Genomic DNA, 24318 nt, shown 5'->3' on the forward strand with positions numbered 1-24318 from the left:
CATCGCCGAAAAAGGATTGGCAACCGAGAAGCCCTGGGAACGAGGCTGCGTTAGCCCAGTTGTTTTGGTAGAGATAGAGAAAATGGAAGAACATATCACACGTTTTTCGGTGAAGAAATATACGATGGAAAAAACTAATCAGACAAAAAAAATGTCTAAGGGAAACAAAAATTATTATCGTCATTTTAACTAAACAATACCTAAACACTTCGGCTTCGATAAATATTCAGTAGTATACTTATGACTGCATGTCGAACATGTCTCATTTTCCAACAGTAAATCAGGGGATTTAGTGTTGAATTAAGCAAGATCATCGTCAGAGTGTAAAGTGAGGCGTGATTTGCCCAGGCACTATTTCCAGTGGCTAACTCAACAGAAAAGACACAAATCTGTGGAAAATAACACACCAAAAGAACAAGATACACGTAGAACGTGCCAACTGCGTACTTTCTTATTTTCAAGGCTCTGGTCAATATTTTTCCGTTCTCTGCGACTTGCAGGCGATGTATTTGATTTGAATGCCTTCGTACTTCTGCGAGTATTTTGTAGTGAAAAAATGTTGTAGCTGTTAGACAGACAGCACCGTTCACCACAAAAATAATCATGGCAATATCCCAGGACAACCGTCTGAAACCGAGAGCAGATGCAAATCCACTGACAATCCACATTGCGACCACTACGGCAGTAACGCGCTTCGGAGTGACAAGTTCTCTGTATCTGAGATGTAGGTGAATAGCCAAGAATCTGTCGGCACTGAGGACAGTGACACCGTAAAACGAAGCATAACCGAAGAAATTCGCCAGAATGCCAAATGCTTTGTTGATGCCCTCAAAATCGTGACTATTATAATTGTCCTTCATTCTCAAGGCAACGAATGCTACGTACAAAGGCTGTACAAATACGCCAACGCCCAGGTCGGAAACTGCCAGATTGAGAAGTAATGTTCTAAGAACCGTCGGCAAAGACGCCGTTTTTCTTAACGCTTGTATTGTTACAATGTTCAACATTATGGCAGCGTAGGACAAGATGGCATTAAAAACGCAGTTAGCAAAGTATGACCAATACAGCTCTTCAAAATTCTCTACTATGTACATGGCGCTGCAAACCTTACTATTCTTTAAACCTTTTTCAGTTTGTGGGATCTTTGTGATTAGGAATTTTGTTTTGAACGGGTGCAAGCCTGACAAAATACCCCGTGTTTATCTATCTTATGTCTGTAAATGGCTATTTTTATTTCCAACTGTCCCTATCACACAATTGATTTTGACAAACTCTATTTGTCTTTCGTTAACAGTGAACGTTGGTTCTTCAAATAGTCATTGAAGCCGTCCAGTTGAAAAATACTACCGACCAGGTGTCACTTCTTCTGGTAAATAAAGCAGTGCTTCAGTCTCTCAGCTGGGATGAATGTTAGCCAAGGAAAAACTAATAAATGTTTTCTTGAATGTCATTATATTTTCTCCCAAGTATAGCGGTGATAGACAGCTTTTTATAAAATGTAATTAAGAAAACACTAGGTGCCATAGGCTTTCCAGCAATATGCTAAAAAGGTACAGCAGAAAGAAGAAAACCAACCGTAAATTATTAGTCTTGTTTATATAGCAAACTGTAGTTCAGAGTAATTATTTGTATTCGCCCAGAGGAGCTCTTTCAGTTTACATGTCGGGCATAATCAATTAAAAAGCTGTCCAGTTTTCGATTAACGATTACGCGCGAAATTTTTAACATGTTATGAAGGGGGCACCGGAATCTGGAAAACTGGGCTTTGCAATCCAGAATACAGCTCAAGGACTCCGGAATCCCACCAACCATTGAATTCGGAATCTAAATTCCACTGACTAAGACTGGGATGCAGTACCAGGAATCCAGAAGCCAACACTGTCTTGGATTCCCTTACGCAAGACGGCAAAGTGCCTTAAAAGCTCTTCAAGTGCATTCTATGCACCCGGGGCGCGCGGGGGGGGGGGGGGGGGGGGAAGGTACTCGACCAATATTTGGGTATAGGTGGTCCGCTTAGGGTTTGAAACCCCGACCCTGTTAAGGACAAAAAATCCTAAAATACATACCCTGTTAAAGGCACGCTGTCTTATTTTAAAGCCATAGCGTTTGTATATGTTTGGGCTACAAACAAATTTCATCTCACTGATCAAATCGATCGTGCTGGCAAAAATACCCTGTTTATAATTAGGACAGAATCGCACGAAATTATATACCCTGTTTAGGACGGAGAAGTCAAAAACCATACCCTGTCAGGCGGCACATCGCGTAAAGGCCATATGAGGGAGTAACCCCAGGGTCTCAGTAGTGCTTTAGAGTTTATCTTTTCAGTTGGTGTCCACGGGCGAATTTATTAGCCTTCTCCATCATTTTCCCGAGAATCACAGAATGCTGCCATGAATGCTGAGATGTGGTCGCACATAGAGATTCGACTGTATTTTAGCGTCGGTTCGCGAGTTATTGAAATTTCTATGCAACAGTTACTTTGTCGAATAGATATTTGCAGACACTTGGGTATCCCTGAAATATTGTTCGCGATGCGTAGTAAATATTCCCGAAAAGATGGGTGTTGTTGGTGAAGTCGGAAATTATTGATGTGTGTAAGTCCTTTGCATTGAAGACCATGGAGGAGTGGTTTGGGTGGCAAAGGAACGACTGGAGGTAAATAAAATCGACAAGTGAAAGTTTTTTCTCCTGAATTTCATTGCTTGGTTGGATTTGGCGTATTGTCTTCACTGCTCAATTTATACACTATGCGAATATTTCAAAGTAAAAAGAGCTGTAAATATTGTATGTGGAAAGTTTAAGTAATTAAAAACTGAAATCAACTTCAAGTGCACGCAAACATAATAAAGTTTCGTTTGTTTTTATATTATTGTCTCCTCACCATTATCAATGCAATTTCACCACAAGGTCTAGTTTTTTAATTGGAAAGACGAAAAAGAGCCGAGACAGTCATGTTTTCCTATTAAGAAAAATTTAATATCAGCTTTGGTAAAACAGTATATTGACGTTTAACATGAAAAACATCGGTGAACAAAAGTAAATGAACATTAAAAGAGGAAACCAGATACCAATCTGAATAAATATAATTTCAACTCAGAACAGCGGGTAAAGCGTTCTACAAGTACATTGTATTTGAAAAATATTGCAAAAATATCCAACAGATCATTTGAAATCAATGAAAAAAAACTTCTAATTTACGACAAACCTATTAATAATCCATCGTGCTTTGTGCCATTGCCGTGAATACTATCAGTTATGTCACCAAGGGGTCTATTCTGTTGTCTTTTTAATGGACAAGATTGGAAAGAGTCGAGTCCATACAACAGTCATGTTTTCCTCCGAGATAACGAAATTAATGTTATCTGTTAGGAGTATAATGAACATTTTTATATCGCAAAAAAAAATCAGCAGTTAATAATGGCAACTGTCTTGAAAAAGGAAACCGGGTGCCAAATTGAATAGAAGTAATTCCGTCTTAGTACACAGTAGGTATAAAACTTACTACGTTAAATCGAAGTAAGACAAATAGGAGTAATATTCCATGCCAAGAAAAATCATTCTTCTTTTATTGAAGCACTAATATTTCGTCTTCTAAAGGAAGCCTTTGAGCGGGATGAATTGGTGACCTATGCAAACTGTTCAAAAGTTGGTTCCTATGAATTTAAGAAAGAAATTTTCTGACTTCTTTTATTTACGCCTGTAGAAGTTAGCTGACGAATTTTCTTGCGTCGATCAACTTTTCAAGCCCATGATTTCCGTGGCATAGACAATTTTCAAAGTGGCTGAACCGCGCTATTATATGTTATGTTGAACAACAACAATAGCACAGGAGCAACTGCTAAAGGGCCGAACAGTATTCTAGTGGCAAGTCATGTTATCATAGCTCTTCTTTCTCCCGTAGCAGTAGTGGGGAATGCAGTAGTTTTAACAGCGATTTGGAAGAAGTCCTTTCAGAGAACACCTTTTCATATTCTTTTGAGTGTTTTAGCGATTACTGACTTGTGTACTGGAGTTGCCACTTCTATCATGTCGATTCCCTATTTGTATAACCATACGCTTTATACAACTGAATCAGTAATTGGGATTCTCAGTGGAACATATCTGGTGTCTCTAACAATACTTGTTATAACACTTATGTCTATTGAACGTTGGCTGCACATGACTCGGCGATCCTCAATAACATCGCGCCGTAGGTGTCTCATCGCTGCGCTCTCCCTAGTAGTGCCAATTCGTTTGGTTGTTCTACAGGGTATTTATTTTTTCAAAGATAGTTTTAAACTAGGTGCAGGCACCACTATGGGAGTATATCTGCTATCTTGCTACTTAGCCACCTCTGTTGCGTATTTCAAAGTGTTCCGTATAATTCGCCGACACCAGCAACAAATTCGTGGAAACCAGTCGTGTCAAAGTGTTGGTCAACGAGTGATCGACTTGGCGAAATACAAGAAATCCGTAATTTCAATCTTATACATTCTTATTTTGTTTTCTCTTTCTTTCTTGCCTGTGACAGTTATACTCTTCCTCCTTGTTAAATGGGGTAAGAGCAAGGGAACATGGGAGCCATATCACCTGTCTTTGGTGCTCTTATTTTTGTCTTCCAGTCTCAATCCTGCTCTTTACATCTGGAGAATGAGAGACATTCGTGATGGAGTGAAATCTCTATTCTGCCCTTGTAGATCCCGGCAATAGGCCATTTGCACGAAGACGTCATTTTACTACTACGACCAGGATTTGTATTTGTGTTTGTATTTATTTATTTGCCACACGATTACAATTAAAAAAAGATACCAAAAAAAAAAATGTGGGAAAAAATGGCGAGGAGGAATAAAGGAAACTTTAAAGCTTATGTTAATTAGGCCTCCTCAATTACAATTTTTCGAAGATGGCATAAAAATTACGGCGACGGCTACAAAATAATATCAGGTGGAAAATTAAAATAACAATCAATATTACGGAAGTTTACAAATGTTGAATATTAAAAGCTTTTCCCAAGATTTTTGTTGGAGTATACTAATAATTATTACAAATAAGTGCCTTAAGTGCGCTTTTAAAGGAAAAAGGTGAGGAAGCGTTGATGATGTTAGTGTTTAAGGTGTTGTAAAATTTAGGTCCTTGATAAAAAACGGAGAATTGTTTGGTTCGAGTACGACAGAAAGGCAGACGAAATCTACACGAGTTTCTTGCATTATACGAATGAATTGGACTTTGTAAGGTAAATTTACAATGAAATTTTAGTATCCTTTTCGTTTTTCCTTTCATATTTTAATATGGTAATCCCAGTGAGGTTTCGAAAACGGAAGCCCTAATTTGCACAAGAAACCAAAGTCCTGAGGGATTCTTGTCGTAGCAGTAAAATGACGTCATCATGCAAAGGGCCTATTATTCCACGAGTTGCGTTGGCTATAATCATCTCATATCCAACAAGCGCGAGTGCAATAATTGTTTTATTGAAAACGCCTACAAAATATCGAGAATTCTTCCCGGCATTGATTTTCAGCTTATTTTTAATTTTGAGCAGACGCGTACAGTTACCATATTTGGAGAACATGGTATAATGGCTCATATACCATGATGGCTAAGCCAATAAGAGCTCTAGAATTGCATTATTCAATGATCCCGTTTTTAATAATATGAATCATCATCAGTGAATCCCGGGGAAGTACTCAACAAAGTTCTACACGTAGAGGCTTCGCCACGATGTCCAACTCCTTACCTTTTTATAAACCTTTTTTGACGGAAAAGGTACCCTGTTAGCCATTGTGTTGTCCCTTTAGAGACTAAAATGACAGATTTCCCTGCGCTTTCATATGCTCCAATCAATGAAATACTTACCCTTTCAAATATCAGAAGCCTGAAAATGTACCTCTTACGCAAGGGCGCGCGAAGTCCCCTCGTATAGGCTATCATAGTCGTACCCCTCTAGGGGCGAATCGCAGGTGACCACAACTGAATTGCTGGAGATCAAGGAATCATAGGTAATATATAGTTTCTTAATGTGGTAGCATCTGACAATGCTTTAAGCAGCTCAACAACAGTGCTGGTTAAATTTATGGACCTTTAAGCAAACGGAACCTGCAGCAAAGCTGAAAAAAACTCTCATGTGAGACCACCTTCCATACGCTACCACCTGTCAAAACACTATAATTTTCCCCAGTCAAATCATTAAATGACAACCTCTCGTAAGCGACTGAGACCATCTTTTTGGATGACAGTTTTGAAATTTCCATTGATTTTATCCTCCTGTAAGCGACTACTTGAGCGGTTTTCCTTCTCTAAGTTCACTGTATGTACTACACTACCCACAATGAGCGAAGAACTTTTAGGGAAAACATGAAACTACACTTATGAATTAGAAATCGCATGCAAGGAATTCTCTTGAAAAATGTAGATGTGTGGTTCGATTCTCGTTAGCGACCACTTCCCATAAGCGACCACAAAATCTTCGCACTTTGGATGGTCACTTACTGGAAGTTGGACTGTATACATGGTATACAATCTGTGCCTCTGAAGTTAAAAGCTAAGGCCAGTCATTCATGTTGGTAGCTGTAAACTGATGGGCGTTTCAAGCACAAAATATCTAGTGTTAGACATCGACGGTGGAGTCTCCCATTGCGTCCTCTTTGAAAGATGACGCAACAAGGTATCATCTGGTATTGGAATTATCAAGCGTGTGTGATCAATGATCCCACTTACACCCCAAACACTTTCTACAAGTTTAAGTACATTTTCATTTTTACTTGTTACAAAAAATTAGAAGAAACTGTCCTGTCTCGCGTGGAACAGTTCAGGTAAGAGTTTACCTGATTCTTGACATGAGTAGTATAGTGGAGATTTTTTGAACCCCATTTCTGCGCAGTAATATTTAATTTATGCAGAAATATTCCTTTGTCTTTATCTCATGAATAAAATAGAGGGGATTCTCATTAATGAGATTTATGCTTGTTTGATAAGATTTGATGCCATGCTAAGTTTACTTTTTCTCACGGCCCCTTCAAAGCCAGTACATGCTAAAATAAATAATTATTATGTTTTCCTTGTGTCGCAGTTTTACCTCCCAGAGATACGAGAAGCTAGCACTTTCCTGGGGGGAGGCTGGGGGAGTCGTTATCTAGTTAGTGCGGGAGAGCACGTTTCGTAAAATATGGCCTGCACCCAGTAGGCTGATCTTCTGAAGAGGTTTCCAGGACTGTTTTCGACGTATTTTCCCAGGCCCTTTTTAACTAGGCCAATTAAGTGCTCCAATACCTAAGGGCACAGTTTCTGCTATAAGGCCCCAAATTGTTGAGATTTCGATCTCCAAATTCTAATATTTTGATAGATTTTCAACCATTTTGACAGATGTATTTCGTTCCACAAATATAGCCATATCAATCATTGGACATTTCTTCAGCTCTTGGTCCTTGATAATGATGTCAGGCCTGTTGGATTTGATTTCTTTATCGGTATGAACCGGCATGTCCCAGAGGACGACGACGTCTGTTGACCGGGAAAAGACTGGAACGAGAACGTCAGTTTCGCCGGGAAAAAGGAAACTTAAGATGCAGTCGATCGGTAGGTCGACGACGACGACACTGAATGTAAACAAACAAGTAGAAGTAGTAGAACTGTGATGTTCGTTCGCAACAAAGTTTTTTCGCAGAGGCGTCTTTTAGAACGATGCAAGATCTTATTTTATAAGCCGTACGTCTACTTTCATTGACGATGAAGAATTTTTAGCAATGTCTGACCTTTTCAAATGGGAAAATCTCTGCTTTCCGTACGAAGATTATTCAACTTCCAACCTGAATGAGATGACCGCGTCCGAGTGTCTGTCAGACGTTAGTTTTGGAAAAAGAGACATTCCGATGCGATAGCTGTTTTCCACATAAAGTTCATTTCCTCTAAATTAAAGATATATGATTTCCCTTTCCTAAATACGTACAACTAAATTTATCACTTACTAGTTCGCTCGCTCGGCCTCCACAGCTCAGTGTTGTCTTCGAAGTAAACACAATTCATCAGTCGAATTTTCAATCAACATCGTTTGTTAGAAGAAAAAAGAAAGGATACCTGGATTTACGAGGATAAAAAATACAAAGCCCTTGAAAAATCGCTTAAAAACAATGATTTATACCTGCGAAAGCTTGTGGATTGCAGGACGACGTGATTCTACTGTGTTTGGCGTCGTCGACGACACCACGACGACGAAATTTGCTAATCGCCCTTCCGCAGTGCACGGTATCTCACTTCCGGTCGTCGTCGACAAAGTCGTCGTCGTGGTTCTTAAGTTCCCTATTTTCTGTTCCTGTTTCTGGTGTACGCTTGTACCGCTTGTCCGCCAGTTGATGTTGTAAACTTTGCAGATATTCAGGTGGGTGTAAGGGGCGGACTTTGCTTATTCAGGGCAGCCACTTGTAATGTGATCGATGGTTTCTTCACAGCGGTTGTTTATGATTATGATTATGATTATGATTATGAGTATATGATTATGATTTAATATTGTTATTAAATATTTTATTCACTATGAAGCTTCGCTTGATTTTTTTATGGTCGCCATCATTATTATCAGTGCTGTTATAAGAGATCTATTTAAAAAAAAAAGATTGAAAGGAGTCGAGTGCGGAAGACGGTCATGTTTTCCCTGTTAAAACAATATAAATGTCAGTTATTGGAAAAATGAAATTTCATGAAAGAACAAAGCAACGGTCAACAACAGTCAACAAAAGCAAAAACAGCAGGAACCGGACATCAAATTGAATAGAAGTAATTTCAACTCAGCACATATATAGCAGCAAAAACTAATTAATAATTAAATAAGGTTTTTATATATATGATAAAAGATTTAAGTGAAATCCAACAATCATCCTAAGGCCTTCAATAGACTGATGTCAGTGCCCATGAAAACTGTTCAAAAGTTGTGTCTTCTGGCGCAGTTTGTATTGAAAGATAGTTTCTTTTACCCAATATTATTTACGCAGTTTAAAAGCTAACAATTTTTCTACCGTCTATAAAATTCTCAGGCCAAGACGCTTTATTTTTAATACAAGCGTAGGTTAACCGAGCTGCGCCATTATGTTCAACATCACGACTTGGCCCCCTCCATTTTCCATTCCTAGTACCATGAGCACTGGAGCAAGTGCTAAAGAGACGAACAGTATTCTTGTCGTAAGTCATGTGATCATCGTTCTTTTCTCCCCCATGGCAGTGGTGGGAAATGCAGTGGTTTTGATGGCGATTTGGAAGAATTCCTTTCTAAGAACATCCTTTCACATTCTTTTGAGTGTTTTGGCGTTTACGGACTTGTGCACCGGTATGGCGACCCTTCTGATGTCCATTCCTTATTTGCTGCTCCATACATTCGAAACTGTCTCGCAAATTGGAATTTTCATTGAAGCATATCTTGTCTCTCTTACGATACTTGTCATAACTCTAATGTCTATTGAACGGTGGCTGCACATGACTCACCGATCCTTACTCACATCACGCCGTGGATATCTTACCGCTGTCATATCCCTGCTAGTGCCAATTCCCTTAGTTACTCTGCAAGTATTTAACTTCATCGAAGAGCGGCTGGTACTAGAGGCAAATGCTATATCAGGCGTATATATGCTATCGTGTTACTTGGCCACCTCTGTTGCTTATTTCAAAGTGTTTCGCATTATTCGACAGCACCAGCAACAAATTCATGGGAACCAGTCTCGTCAAAATTTTGGTCGACCAGCGATCGACATGGCAAAGTATAAGAAATCCATCTTTTCAATCTTGTACATTCTCGCTTTATTTTCTTTGTGCATTTTACCTTTCATTGTTTCGCTCTTTCTCCTTGTTCTTTTGGGTGAGGAGATCGGAATGTGGGCGCCATATCACGTATCTTTGGTGTTCTTATTTTCAGCATCCTGTCTCAATCCTGGTCTTTATATTTGGAGAATGAAAGACGTTCGTGATGGAGTCAAAAAGTTGTGTTGTTGCACAAACGGATTCCAGTAGATGTAACGTCTATCGACGGGCAGAATTGTTGTTGAACACTATGCTCAAATTGGGTTCATCGAAATCTCACGAAAATCACCTACTGAAGGTGGTAGCTTACCCACCAACATATCTTCTTTCTGGGAGACAATTTGTTGCTTGCAATTTCTAAGTTACGATATGTGTCTTCGGGTGCTGTTTGTATAGCGTAGTACATACACCGAACAAATAGATTAGATCATGCTTGAAGTGGTCGTTTACAAGATGTTAAAAACAATGGAAAATTCAGCTAAAGCCGTCATCCTAAAAAGTGGTCGCGGTCGATTACAAGAGGTGGGCATTTACGAGAGCTTCCTTTGAGTGGGGAAATTTTGGTGTACGTTTTTATTAGGTGTTCGCACGTGGACGTTCGACCGAATTTTCAGTCTCGGTTCTCGAGTTATTGAAATTTCCATGCAGCAGTGAATACTTTGTGGAATAGATATTTTGCAGATAATTGGGTACCCCTGAAATATTGTTCTCGATGCTTACTAAAATAACCACGACGGCGATGGTATCGAGAACGGCACAAGAGCAATAGGTTAAGAGAAGCAAAACAACAACTTTGCACGTGCATCACACTTTTTTGTACATTTCTCTGCCGTTGTTGCACGACTACAACGTTTCACGTTTTGTCAAGGACGGGAACAAAAGACAACAACTTTCTTTTCTTTTCCTGAACTTTGATGTCGTCCTTTAGAATTCAACTCCAAAAAACTTTGCCAACATTTGACGAATTTAACGAGATGGAATAAGTGCGATCAAGTTTGAGGCAGCGCAAATTCACTTTGTGACGTTTTCGTAGCCTTCGCCGTAGTCGTTGTATAAACACCCTAATATTCCCGAAAAGGTGAGCGTTGCGGGTGGTGTCGGAAATGATTGATGTCTGCAAGTTCTTTGCATTAAGGACCGTAGAGGAGTGGTTTTGGTGGCAAAGGAACGAGGTAAATAAAATCAACAAGTGAAAGTTTCAGGGGCACACAACGAGAAGATAGTTCAAAACCACTTAAACATGGCATTTTTAAACGTATTTTAGTATTTAAACGGTAGATATAGGCATATTTTTATCCCCTAGAAATTTTTCATGTGTTCGGATTTCCTAGCTAAAGTCTAGTGATCCGAAAATTATAGGGATCAAAACTTACCTTTTCGAAAATTTCAGCTAGAAAAAAGGCTCCCGAAAATTCTACGTGACCTTTTACGGGTAAAAATCTGTTAAAAATGGGCAATTATACCACTTTTTAGATGTTCGAAAATCCTTGGAGAGGCAGGCAAGCAAGAAATTTTACAACAAATATTCCGAAAATTCTAGATCGCAAATCGTCTTCAGAACAGTTTTTTTCCCGAAAATTGTCGTTGGGTGCCCCTGAAGTTTTATCTCCCGAGATTTCGTTGCTTTATTGGATTTGGCGAATGGTCTCATTTTTTGTTCAATTTGTACACTATGCGAATATTTCAAATTAAAAAGAGCTATAAATATTGTATGTGGAAAGTTTAAGTAATTAAAAACTGAAATCAACTTCAAGTGCGTGGCAAACATAATAAAGTTTCGTTTGTTTTTATATTATTCATCTCCTCACTATTATCAATGCCATTTCACCACAAGGTCTACTTTTTTAATTGGAAAGACGAAAGAGCCGAGACAGTCATGTTTTCCTATTAAGAAAAATTTAATGTCAGCTTTGGTAGAACAGTATATTAACGTTTAACATGAAAAACATCGGTGAACAAAAGTAAATGTACATTAAAAGAGGAAACCAGATACCAATCTGTATAAATATAATTTCAACTCAGAACAGCAGGTAAAGCGTTCTACAAGAACATTTTATTTGAAAAATATTGCAAAAATATCCAACAGATTATTTGAAATCAATGACAAAAAACTTCTAATTTACGACAAACCTATTAATAATCTATCGTGCTTTGTGCCATTGCCGTGAATACTATCAGTTATGTCAGCAAGGGGTCTATTCTGTTGTCTTTTTAATGGACAAGATTGGAAAGAGTCGAGTCCATACAACAGTCATGTTTTCCTCCGAGATAACGAAATTAATGTTATCTGTTAGGAGTATAATGAACATTTTTATATCGCAAAAAAAAAATCAGCAGTTAATAATGGCAACTGTCTTGAAAAAGGAAACCGGGTGCCAAATTGAATAGAAGTAATTCCGTCTTAGCACACAGTAGGTATAAAACTTACTACGTTAAATCGAAGTAAGACAAATAGGAGTAATATTCCATGCCAAGAAAAATCATTCTTCTTTTATTGAAGCACTGATATTTTGTCTTCTAAAGGAAGCCTTTGAGCGGGATGAATTGGTGACCTATGCAAACTGTTCAAAAGTTGGTTCTTATGGATTTAAGAAAGAAATTTTCTGACTTCTTTTGTTTACGCCTTTAGAAGTTAGCTGACGAATTTTCTTGCGTCGATCACCTTCTCAAGCCCATGATTCCCGTGGCATAGACAATTTTCAAAGTGGCTGAACCGCGCTATTTATGTCATGTTGAACAACAACAATAGCACAGGAGCAAGTGCTAAGGGACCGAACAGCATTCTAGTGGCAAGTCATGTGATCATAGCTCTTCTTTCTCCTGTAGCAATAGTAGGGAATGCAGTGGTTTTAACAGCGATTTGGAAGAAGTCCTTTCAGAGAACACCTTTTCATATTCTTTTGAGTGTTTTAGCCTTCTCTGATTTGTGTACTGGGGTTGCCACCTCTATCATGTCGATTCCCTATTTGTATAACCATACGCTTTATACAACTGAATCAGTAATTGGGATTCTCAGTGGAACATATCTGGTGTCTCTAACAATACTTGTTATAACACTTATGTCTATTGAACGATGGCTGCACATGACTCGGCGATCCTCAATAACATCGCGCCGTGGATGTCTCATCGCTGCGGTCTCCCTAGTAGTGCCAATTCCTTTCGTTGTTCTACAGGGTATTTATTTTTACAAGGATAGTTTTAAACTAGAGGTAGGCACCACTATGGGAGTATATCTGCTATCTTGCTACTTAGCCACCACTGTTGCGTATTTCAAAGTGTTCCGTATAATTCGCCGACACCAGCAACAAATTCGTGGAAACCAGTCGTGTCAAAGTGTTGGTCAACGAGTGATCGACTTGGCGAAATACAAGAAATCCGTAATTTCAATCTTATACATTCTTATTTTGTTTTCCTTTTCTTTCTTGCCTCTGACAGTTATACTCTTCCTCCTTGTTAAATGGGGTAAGAGCAAGGGAACATGGGAGCCATATCACCTGTCTTTGGTGCTCTTATTTTTGTCTTCCAGTCTCAATCCTGCTCTTTACATCTGGAGAATGAGAGACATTCGTGATGGAGTGAAATCTCTATTCTGCCCTTGTAGATCCCGGCAATAGGCCATTTGCACGAAGACGTCATTTTACTACTACGACCAGGATTTGTATTTGTGTTTGTATTTATTTATTTGCCACACGATTACAATTAAAAAAAAGATGCCAAAAACGAAATGTGGGAAGAAATGGCGAGGAGGCATAAAGGAAACTATAAAGCTTATGTTAATTAGGCCTCCTCAATTACAATTTTTCGAAGATGGCATAAAAATTACGGCGACGGCTACAAAATAATATCAGGTGGAAAATTAAAATAACAATCAATAAAGTTTACAAATGTTGAATATTAAAAGGATTTTTTTTTGTTGGAGTATACTAATAATTATTACAAATAAATGCCTTAAGTGCTCTTTTAAAGGAAAAAGGTGAGGAAGCGTTGATGATGTTGGTGTTTAGGGTGTTGTAAAATTTAGGTCCTTGATAAAAAGCGGAGAATTGTTTGGTTCGAGTACGGCAGAAAGACAGACGAAATTGTACCATACGAATTAATAATCCTAGTGAGGTTTCGATAACAAAAGCCCTAATTTGCACAAGAAAGCAAAGTCCTGAGGGATTCTTGTCGTAGCAGTAAAATGACGTCATCATGCAAAGGGCCTATTATTCCACGAGTGCGCGTTGGCTATAATCATCTCATATCCAACAAGCGCGAGTGGAATAATTGTTTTTTTGAAAACGCCTACAAAATATCGAGAATTCTTCCCGGCTTTGATTTTCAGCTTATTTTTAATTTTGAGCAGACGCGTACAGTTACCATATTTGGAGAACATGGTATAATGGCTCATATACCATGATGGCTAAGCCAATAAGAGCTCTAGAATTGCATTATTCAATGAATCCGTTTTTAGTAATATGAATCATCATCAGTGAATCCCGGGGAAGTACTCGACAAAGTTCTACACGTAGAGGCTTCGCCACGATGTCCAACTCCTTACCTTTTTATAAACTTTTTTTGACGGAAAAGGTACCCTGTTAGCCATTGTGTTGTCCTTTTAGAGATTAAAATGACAGATTTCCCTGCGCTTTCATATGCTCCAATCAATGAAATACTTACCCTTTCAAATATCCGAAGCCTGAAAATGTACCTCTTGCGCACCGGCGCGCGAAGCCCCCTCGTATAGGCCATTTTAGTAGTACCCATCTCCTAATGGGCGAATCGCAAGCTAAGTGACCACAACGAAATCGCCGGAGATCAAGGAACCATATGTAATTTCTTAATGTGGTAGCATCTGAGAATGCTTTAAGCAGCTCAACAACAGAGCTGGTTAAATTTATTACACCCGTAAGCAACAGGAATCTGAAGCAAAGCGGAAAAAAACCTTCATGTGAGACCACCTTCCATACGCTATCACCTATCAAAACACTATAATTTTCCCCAGTCAAATCATTAAATAACAACCTCTCGTAAGCGACTGAGACCATCTTTTTGGATGACAGTTTTGAAATTTCCATTGTTCACTGTATGTACTACACTACTCACAATGAGCGAAGAACTTTTAGGGAGAACATGAAACTACACTTATGAATTAGAAATCGCATGCAAGGAATTCTCTTGAAAAATGTAGATGTGTGGTTCGATTCTCGTTATCGACCACGTCCCATAAGCGACCACTAAATCTTCGCACTTTGGATGGTCACTTACTGGAGGTTGGACTGTATACATGGTATACAATCCGTGCCTCTGAAGTTAAAAGCTAAGGTCAGTCATTCATGTTGGTAGCTGTAAACTGATGAGCGTGTCAAGCACAAAATATCTAGTGTTAGACATCGACGATGGAGTCTCCCATTGCGTCCCTTTTGAAGGATGACGCAGCAAGGTATCATCTGGTATTGGAATTATCAAGCGTGTGTGATCAATGATCCCACTTACACCCCAAATACTGTGTACGAGTTTAAGCACATTTTCATTTTTACTTGTTACAAAAAATTAGAAGAAACTGTCCTGTCTCGCGTGGAACAGTTCAGGTAAGAGTTTGCCTGATTCTTGACATGAGTAGTATAGTGGAGATTTTTTGAACCCCATTTCTGCGTAGTAATATTTAATTTATGCAGAAATATTCCTTTGTCTTTATCTCATGAATAAAATAGAGGGGATTCTCATTAATGAGATTTATGCTTGTTTGATAAGATTTGATGCCATGCTAAGTTTACTTTTTCTCACGGCCTTTTCAAAGCCACTACATGCTAAAATAAATAATTATTATGTTTTCCTTGTGTCGCAGTTTTACCTCCCAGAGATACGAGAAGCTAGCACTTTCCTGGGGGGAGGCTGGGGGAGTCGTTATCTAGTTAGTGCGGGAGAGCACGTTTCGTAAAATATGGCCTGCACCCAGTAGGCTGATCTTCTGAAGAGGTTTCCAGGACTGTTTTCGACGTATTTTCCCAGGCCCTTTTTAACTAGGCCAATTAAGTGCTCCAATACCTAAAGGCACAGTTTCTGCTATAAGGCCCCAAATTGTTGAGATTTCGATCTCCAAATTCTAATATTTTGATAGATTTTCAACCATTTTGACAGATGTATTTCGTTCAGCAAATATAGCCATATCAATCATTGGACATTTCTTCAGCTCTTGGTCCTTGATAATGATGTCAGGCCTGTTGGATTTGATTTCTTTAACGGTATGAACCAGCATGTCCTAGAGGATAGTTTCATTTTCATTTTCTGTCACTGTTTTTGGTGTACGCTTGACCACTTGTCCGCCAGTTGATGTTGTATACGTGGCAGATATTCCGGTGGGTGTAAGAGGCGGACTTTGCTTATTTACGGCAGCCACTTGTCATGTGATCGATGGTTTCTTCATAGCGGTTGCTTATTATTATGATTATGATCATGAGTATATGATTTTGATTTAATATTGTTATTTAAATAATGTTTTATTCACTATAAAGCTTCGCTTGATTTTTTATGGTCGCCATCATTATTATCAGTGCCGTTATAAGAGATCTATTTGAAAAAAAGATTGAAAGGATTCGAATTCAGAAGACGGTCATGTTTTCCCTGTTAAAAGAATATAAATGTCAGTTATTGGAAAAATGAAATTTCATGAAAGAACAAAGCAACGGTCAACAACAGTCAACAAAAGCAAAAACAACAGGAACCGGACATCGAATTGAATAGAAGTAATTTCAACTCAGCACATATATAGCAGCAAAAACTAATTAATAATTAAATAAGGTTTTTTTTATATATGATAAAAGATTTAAGTGAAATCCAACAATCATCCTAAGGCCTTCAATAGACTGATGTCTGTGCCCATGAAAATTGTTCAAAAGTTGTGTCTTCTGGCGCTGTTTGTATTGAAAAGTTTCTTCTACCCAATATTATTTACGCAGTTTAAAAGCTAACAATTTTTCTACCGTCTATAAACTTCCTAGCCAAGACGCTTTATTTTTAACACAAGCGTAGGTGAACCGAGCTGCGCCATCATGTTCAACATCACGACTTGGCCCCCTCCATTCTCCATTCCTAGTACCATGAGCACTGGAGCAAGTGCTAAAGAGACGAACCGTATTCTTGTCGTAAGTCATGTGATCATTGTTCTTTTCTCCCCCATGGCAGTGGTGGGAAATGCAGTGGTTTTGATGGCGATTTGGAAGAATTCCTTTCTAAGAACATCCTTTCACATTCTCTTGAGTGTTTTAGCGTTTACGGACTTGTGCACCGGTATGGCGACCCTTCTGATGTCCATTCCTTACTTGCTGCTCCATACATTCGAAACTGTCTCGCAAATTGGAATTTTCATTGAAGCATATCTTGTCTCTCTTACGATACTTGTCATAACTCTAATGTCTATTGAACGGTGGCTGCACATGACTCACCGATCCTTACTCACATCACGCCGTGGATATCTTACCGCTGTCATATCCCTGCTAGTGCCAATTCCTTTAGTTACTTTGCAAGTATTTAACTTCATCGAGGAGCGGCTGGTGCTAGCGACAAATGCTATATCAGGCGTATATATGCTATCGTGTTACTTGGCCACCTCTGTTGCTTATTTTAAAGTGTTCCGTATTATTCGACAGCACCAGCAACAAATTCATGGGAACCAGTCTCGTCAAAATTTTGGTCGACCAGCGATCGACATGGCAAAGTATAAGAAATCCATCTTTTCAATCTTGTACATTCTCGCTTTATTTTCTTTGTGTATTTTGCCTTTCATTGTTTCGCTCTTCCTCCTTGTTCTTTTGGGTGAGAAGAACGGAATGTGGGCGCCATATCACGTATCTTTGGTTTTCTTATTTTCAGCATCCTGTCTCAATCCTGGCCTTTATATTTGGAGAATGAAAGACGTTCGTGATGGAGTCAAAAAGTTGTGTTGTTGCACAAACGGATCCCAGTAGATGTAACGTCTATCGACGGGCAGAATTGTTGTTGAACACTATGCTCAAATTGGGTTCATCGAAATCTCACGAAAATCACCTACTGAAGGTGGTCGCTTACCCACTGACATATCTTCTTTCTGGGAGACAATTTGTTGCATGCAATTTCTAAGTTACGATATGTGTCTTCGGATGCTGTTTGTATAGCGTAGTACATACATCGAACAAAGAGATTAGACAATGCGTGAAGTGGTCGCTGGCAAGCGGTTAAAAACAATGGAAAATTCAGATAAAGCTGTCATCCTAAAAAGTAGTCGCGGTCGCTTACAAGAGGTGGGCATTTCACCAGAGCTTCCAACTTTAAGGCTTTGAGTGGGGAAATGTTGGTGTTTTTAGTAGGTGGTCACACATGGACGTTCGACCGTATTTTTAGTCTCGGTTCTCGAGTTAATTTCTATGCAACAGTTACTTTGTCTAATAGATATTCAGTTGCAGACAATTGGGTACCCCTGAAATATGGTTCGCGATGGTTCCTAAAATAAGAGGGAGTTTACGCAACGACGACGGCGACGGCAACGAGAACGGCAAAAAAGCAACAGGTTTAGACAAGTAAACTAGCAAAACAACAATTTGCACGTGCATCACGCTTTTTTGCCATTCCTTTCGGTGCTGTTATAAGAGATCTTCGTGAGGAAAAATTGGCAAAAGTCGAGTCCAGAAAACGGTCATGTTTTCTCTCCTAAATGAGGACCCGCATACGACTTTTTTTTGCACACCACAGGACGCTGGAGTCGTTAAGGACGCTAGGGTTTGAGTGACAAGCAATAAACTTCCTACTGTGAAAAAGCAATTATTTTTTTTACAGTTTGATCCACTCTGGATTGGACCATCCATCCAATCATCAGTGGTCAGTTATTCGATAAAGCGTCACATTTTTTATAACAAGATTAAGGTGGCATCTGGCGATAGAGTAATTGGTCGTAATTGAGAAGAGATTTTAACATACGCCAGAGATTTGCGTTCTTAGCTCACGAGTTATCCAGAATAATCGCGCGTGGCCGTGGCCTACGATTCAAGCGTTGTCTTTCTGGTCTTTGCCAGTATTCAGTAAAATGTAGCGTAGTTCCATTTTGTATTGAATTTACGTACTGAAGGTCGCAGAACTCAAATAGAATCGGGCGAATGTTGACAGATAAAAGCGCTGATTCAGACCGTGAACACACAGCATACTACTCATCGCAAAGGAAAGATGGATGCCACAGCCCCAGGGGGACTACTCCCATATATGGGCTATATAGTACATGCCGTGGAATAGGGTGTGGTTTTTGAGGTTCTTGGTCCTTAAATAGGGTATCTTTCTTGAGCCTTTTGTTTCTGTGTCCTTGGTGTTGTCAGTAGATAAGATTATCTTAATTGTATTATCTAATACTGGAGTGTGAAAACGCCCTCCGGTTTTGATTGCGTATTATTAAACTAGGCTTATTCTAGTATTTTATGCTTCATGCTATACATCCAATGTTACAGAGAAGAAATAAAGTTTTCCTTTTCATGCTATTAATACTTTTGTTTTTTCCTTGAATAGGGTGACATTTTTTGGCTTTGGGCCTTAAAAAGGGTATCATTTTTCGCTTTCTTAGTCCTTAAATAGGGTTAGGGTTCACGAACCTTCGCGGCACACCCCTATCCAAAATTCGCGGGAGTACCTTCCCCGGGGCCACAGCAAATTGCAATCATCGATCTCCGAGGCTTTGTGTGTGCAGATTCAACGAATTTCTTGGGCGTGAGCTTGCTAAACAACAGTTTCCGCAGTGAATCACGTGCCACCCACGCGCTGGTGCGTTGTATGCGTATTTTCATGGCATCTCTCTGATGGAATCTTGTTCATTCAACGCACTATAGTTAAAAATTTAACCAAAATAATGGAAACAATAATTGACTCTTTCTTTATATGGAAGTAGTGTGACATTATGATTTGACCTCTGATCGAACACATGTAAAGCCAGCAATGCATTCTTGAGATTAACGTAAAGTACGGTGTGTGCGTCTGTAGATTTATGACATTACGACAAGAAGACGGTCTTCCTATGCCTTCAAAATGTTTCTGAGCCTAACGATATTACGATAAACGTGTAAGTGGTAATATTCATCGGCAGTCTGGTAGGCATTTTGATGTTGGAAACGTTAGATCTTCTAATCCGACTGCATTTGTTTGGTGACTATTATCCATGATCTGCTGTTAATGATGTAAAGCGTGTGCAAACGGGCTACATGAAAAATTTCCTTTATTTAATGACGACGGGTTGTGGAAATACTATTGTTAGTAGATGAAGGTGTCATAGTAGAGGCAGAAAACACAGAGACCAAGCGATCAAATGGATTCGGTCGAATAGTGAAATCGCCATCCCGCCAAAACGTGTGCAATGCCCGCAAAAAATTACCAAATCGCGCCAAAAAAGCAAAAAAAAAGCATATTTTGATTGTTTTAATTGCTTTTGTCGGAATAAAATGCCAAATGAATTAGCGAGATGACGTGCGAGTAATAAGTTCCAGGGGTTCCTTATCTCCCGACCTTCGGTCCTGCACTATACACAGGTAGCCCAAGCTCACTATGAGAGCCCTGAACAACATTATCCTACTTAGCTAATTAATTATTCATACAGCAAAAAAAATTATAAGACGTTGTATGGAGAAATATTCTTTGCTCACTAAATTAGCAAAATGTACATTGAATATCGCTTTGAAGCTTACCTTTAGCGTCTTCTTGTTTTTCTTTTTATTCTGACTGCATTTCAGACCTCCTAGGCACTGTTTAAGGCCTTTTTTGGAGCGACAGTTTTTCACCCAGATGACAGGTTGGCAAACCTCTCTTGACCGGCTCCGCTCTAGGCGGCGATAAATTCCGTGACACTTCCTTTGTTTTATATTGCGCAATCGGTCAATTCAGATGACCGTCGTGGACGTTTCTAAGGCTTGCGGGTCATGAGTGAGTGAGTGAGATAAATGCCAGCAACTGGAAAAATAATATAAATTTCATAATAAACTAAAAGCAATGGTGAATAACAGTCAACAAAGGCAAAAAATAGGAAACCGTACATCGATTTAAATGAAATATTTGCTAGCAAATAGGATTTTTATGCTCCCTATCACTTCCTTCTTAATATTGTAGTATCGTTATTGTGAAAAGGCAGAACTATTTTCCTTGTTATGTAACAGCAGCATTCACGTGGCAAGTGGCCAGCGGTATCCCATATTGACCACACGTACGCGCGATTCCGAGTGGATCAAACACACTTGCCTCAAACTCGTGGACAAGTAAGCTGAAGCTTTTCCCCTCCCAACCCTGTCCAGCTGCCATGTTGTTTGCGTTTGTTGTGGCCCTCACCTTTACTGGGCCAAAGTTTCAACAAATTTGTAACATTCTTAACAATTTTATGTTTTGGGAAATTGTCATTTTGATTGAACTTATTTCTTTAATAAACTGGCTTTGGGTTTTTACCCATAGTCCTTTACGTTCAATCTTGGTTTGTTATCTGCTTATCTATCCAGCCCAGCAAACAGAGCTCAGGCAAAGCAGTTATATCGGCCTTTAAACCCTCTAAGGAAGTTATAGGAAGAGCATAAATAGAAGTAATATCAACTCAGCACACACAGCTGCAAAAACTAAGTTAAAAACAATCATTTCCTATTGAAGCAATATCCTTGTGAAGGAAGGTGTTCATCAGTGAACTGAACACGGTGCCTACTGTATGCAAACTGTTCCAAAGTTGTGTCTTCTGGCCCTGTTTGTATTGTAACATAGGTATATTTTTTACCTCATTTTATTAACGCCGTTAGAAGCTAACGATTTTCCTATAAATTTCTCAAGCCAAGCGAAGTCGTAAAAGACATTTTTCATACAGGAGTACTGAAGTAAACCGAGCTGCGTCGTCATGATGAACAACACGACTTGGCCCATTCCAACTAATATCTCCATCTTTAGCACCTTGAGCACTGGAGCAAGTACAAAAGAGTCGAACAGTATTTTTGTGGCAAGTCATGTGATCATCGTTGTACTCGCGCCAGTAGCAGTGGCGGGAAATGTAGTGGTTTTGACGGCGATTTGGAAAAGGTCCTTTCAGAGAACATCTTTTCACATTCTTTTGAGTGTTTTGGCGTTTACGGACTTGTTGACTGGTGTTGCCAGCCCTCTTATGTCCATTCCCTATTTGCTGAACCATAAGTTTGGAGTTGTCTCCAGGCCTGGCATTCTCATTAGTACATATCTGTTGTGTCTTACGATACTTGTTATAACACTTTTGTCCGTTGAACGATGGCTGCACATGACTCACCGATCCTTACTCACATCACGCCGTGGATATCTTACGGCTGTCATATCCCTGCTGGTGCCAGTTCCCTTAGTTACTTTGCAGGCATTGAGCCTCATCACAAAGAAAATGAAACTAGAAACAAATGCTGCAATGGGCGCTTATGGCCTATCGTGTTACTTGGCCACCTCTGTTGCATATTTCAAAGTGTTCCGTATTATTCGACAGCGCCAGCAACAAATTCATACGAATCAGTCTCGTCAAAATTTTGGTCAACCGGCGATCAACTTGGCAAAGTATAAGAAATCGATCTTTTCAGTCTTGTGCATTCTTGCTTTGTTTTCTTTGTGCATTTTACCTTTCATTGTTTCGCTTTTTCTCCTTGTTCTTTTGGGTAAGAAAGAAGGAAGTTGGGGGCCAAAGCACGTATCTTTGGTGATCTTATTTTCAGCATCCTGTCTCAATCCTGGCCTTTATATTTGGAGAATGAAAGACGTTCGTGATGGAGTCAAAAAGTTGTGTTGTTGCACAAACGGATCCCACTAGATATAACGTATCGACGGGCAGAATTGTTGTTGAACACTATCCTCAAATTGGGTTCATCGAGCCTCACGAAAATCACCTACTGAAGGTGGTCGCTTACCCACCGATATATCTTCTTTCTGGGCCGGAGACAATTTGTTGCATGCAATTTCTAAGTAACGATAACTGTCTTCGGATGCTGTTTGTAGCGTAGTACATACATCGAACAAAGAGTTTAGACCATGCGTGAAGTGGTCGCTTACAAGAGGCTAAAAACATTGGAAAACTTAGATAAAACTGTCATCCTAAAAAGTGGTCGCGGTCGCTAGTAGTCATGCTTCAGCAAAGATAAGCCCCGTTGGTGTATAGGTATACGTATAGATATAGGTAAATCCTTTATTCACATACCTTCCTGCATACTATTTCGGTATAGGTATAGGTAAATCATTTATATTCACATGCCTTCCTGCATACTATTAAAAGGCAAAAATAAGAATAAGAGAAGCGTTCACCTAGCAACGCGAGAAACGGCTTTCTATATCTTAATTAGCGCTTAAAATCAGATATATAAACAAAACACATACACAAAGTGGAGTTGAAAAGTCTTTATTTCAATTTAGTTTATGTCTTCTTATTTAGCTCTAAAACTCGGATGTACATAAACAAAACACATATGCACAAAAGTGGAGCTGAAAACTCTCTATTTCAATTTTGTCTGGCTTTTTCTCCCTTGTATCTCGAGGAAATGAAAAACTAATAAAGTCTTGTAATTTCACGCACCGTTAATCAGTTAATTATGCGAGATTGCGAGCTCAAAGTTGAATACAAATTAGCTCTACAGGAAAACCGCAAGAGAGAACCTTGACGTATTAGTATATAAAAAATTAATAACTTAAGGTGGACCGAACCTATTTATATGCGTGTTGGTTATGTATTTTATTTGCGTTTTTCGGAATGAAAGATTCCACCGATTTCAATGATTTTCGGCACACCAAATAAATAATGATGGAACTTTAAGAAAATGTTAATTGTTTTCTTGTAGGTATAAAAACCTTTGAGATATCGGCATATATTTAAAACCACATTTTTGCGAAAAATGTAAATAACTTCGAAATCCCACGACAGATGTTTCCCTAACTTCAGCAAATAAGCGTCAAAGCTCTCTAGTTTTACATCAGCAAGTTTGAAGGCAATTGTGACAGTGTGAAAGTTGACGCACGAATAGAGGAAGACTGCCGAGAGACTATCTCCTATCTGAAAGGATATTTCTACCTAAAGCTTTATTGCAAGAAACAGAGTAATCAGAAACTTACGGCGAATAAAGTTAGCACTTAAAGAAGAACAATTTTAAGATGAGTGCTCGGTGATATTAAAGAACTTCTATTCATCAAACTTACTTTGTATTTGTCCCTCTCTTTTGGAAACAAATCTTAACAAAGCAAAATATGGCTTCTACGAAAAACTCTCAAGAGTTTTAAGCGTCACGGGTTCCCGTTTTGAAGAGAAATGAGGCCACCAACTCCAGTACTTCTAACCATCCATTTTTCAGATGCAATGAAAACCCTTGTAATTTATTCAAGCTTTTTAGACTTGCCATCACATTCGCACGGGAGGTTTACCACTTGGGAATAAAGATGAAGACAAATATGACAATCGTCTTATTCTTCTCATTATCCCCAACATCCCTGACTTCCGAATGCTCACCGAGATACCGTATGATAATTTAGTATAAGAAAATAGAAGGGATTCCCGTCACGAGTTGGTTTAATTATTGGCTTGCATTAAACCTATGAAAAAATGATACTTTT

The 24318-nt window shown here is 39.0% G+C and overlaps 5 protein-coding genes across 5 annotated transcripts; 4 read left to right on the forward strand and 1 right to left on the reverse strand.

The window, feature by feature from the left end:
• Positions 1-200: 200 nt before the first annotated feature.
• On the reverse strand, positions 201-1094 carry LOC140943531 (melanocortin receptor 3-like). Its single transcript, XM_073392618.1, has one exon. The coding sequence runs from the start codon at positions 1092-1094 to the stop codon at positions 201-203; it is 894 nt and encodes a 297-aa protein (XP_073248719.1).
• A 2713-nt stretch (positions 1095-3807) lies between these two features.
• On the forward strand, positions 3808-4711 carry LOC140943532 (uncharacterized). The gene has a single exon (XM_073392619.1). It carries the CDS (start codon positions 3808-3810, stop codon positions 4690-4692), a length of 885 nt encoding a protein of 294 aa, XP_073248720.1. The 3' UTR covers positions 4693-4711.
• Positions 4712-9054: 4343 nt separating this feature from the next.
• Positions 9055-9969, forward strand: LOC140943534 (uncharacterized). Its single transcript, XM_073392621.1, has one exon. It carries the CDS (start codon positions 9055-9057, stop codon positions 9967-9969), a length of 915 nt encoding a protein of 304 aa, XP_073248722.1.
• A 6821-nt stretch (positions 9970-16790) lies between these two features.
• LOC140943539 (orexin/Hypocretin receptor type 1-like) lies at positions 16791-17705 on the forward strand. Its single transcript, XM_073392625.1, has one exon. The coding sequence runs from the start codon at positions 16791-16793 to the stop codon at positions 17703-17705; it is 915 nt and encodes a 304-aa protein (XP_073248726.1).
• Positions 17706-21613: 3908 nt separating this feature from the next.
• On the forward strand, positions 21614-22534 carry LOC140943540 (histamine H2 receptor-like). Its single transcript, XM_073392627.1, has one exon. The coding sequence runs from the start codon at positions 21614-21616 to the stop codon at positions 22532-22534; it is 921 nt and encodes a 306-aa protein (XP_073248728.1).
• Positions 22535-24318: the final 1784 nt, after the last annotated feature.

The sequence above is a fragment of the Porites lutea genome, chromosome 7 (genome assembly GCF_958299795.1).
Source record: "Porites lutea chromosome 7, jaPorLute2.1, whole genome shotgun sequence".
Lineage (NCBI taxonomy): Eukaryota > Metazoa > Cnidaria > Anthozoa > Scleractinia > Poritidae > Porites > Porites lutea.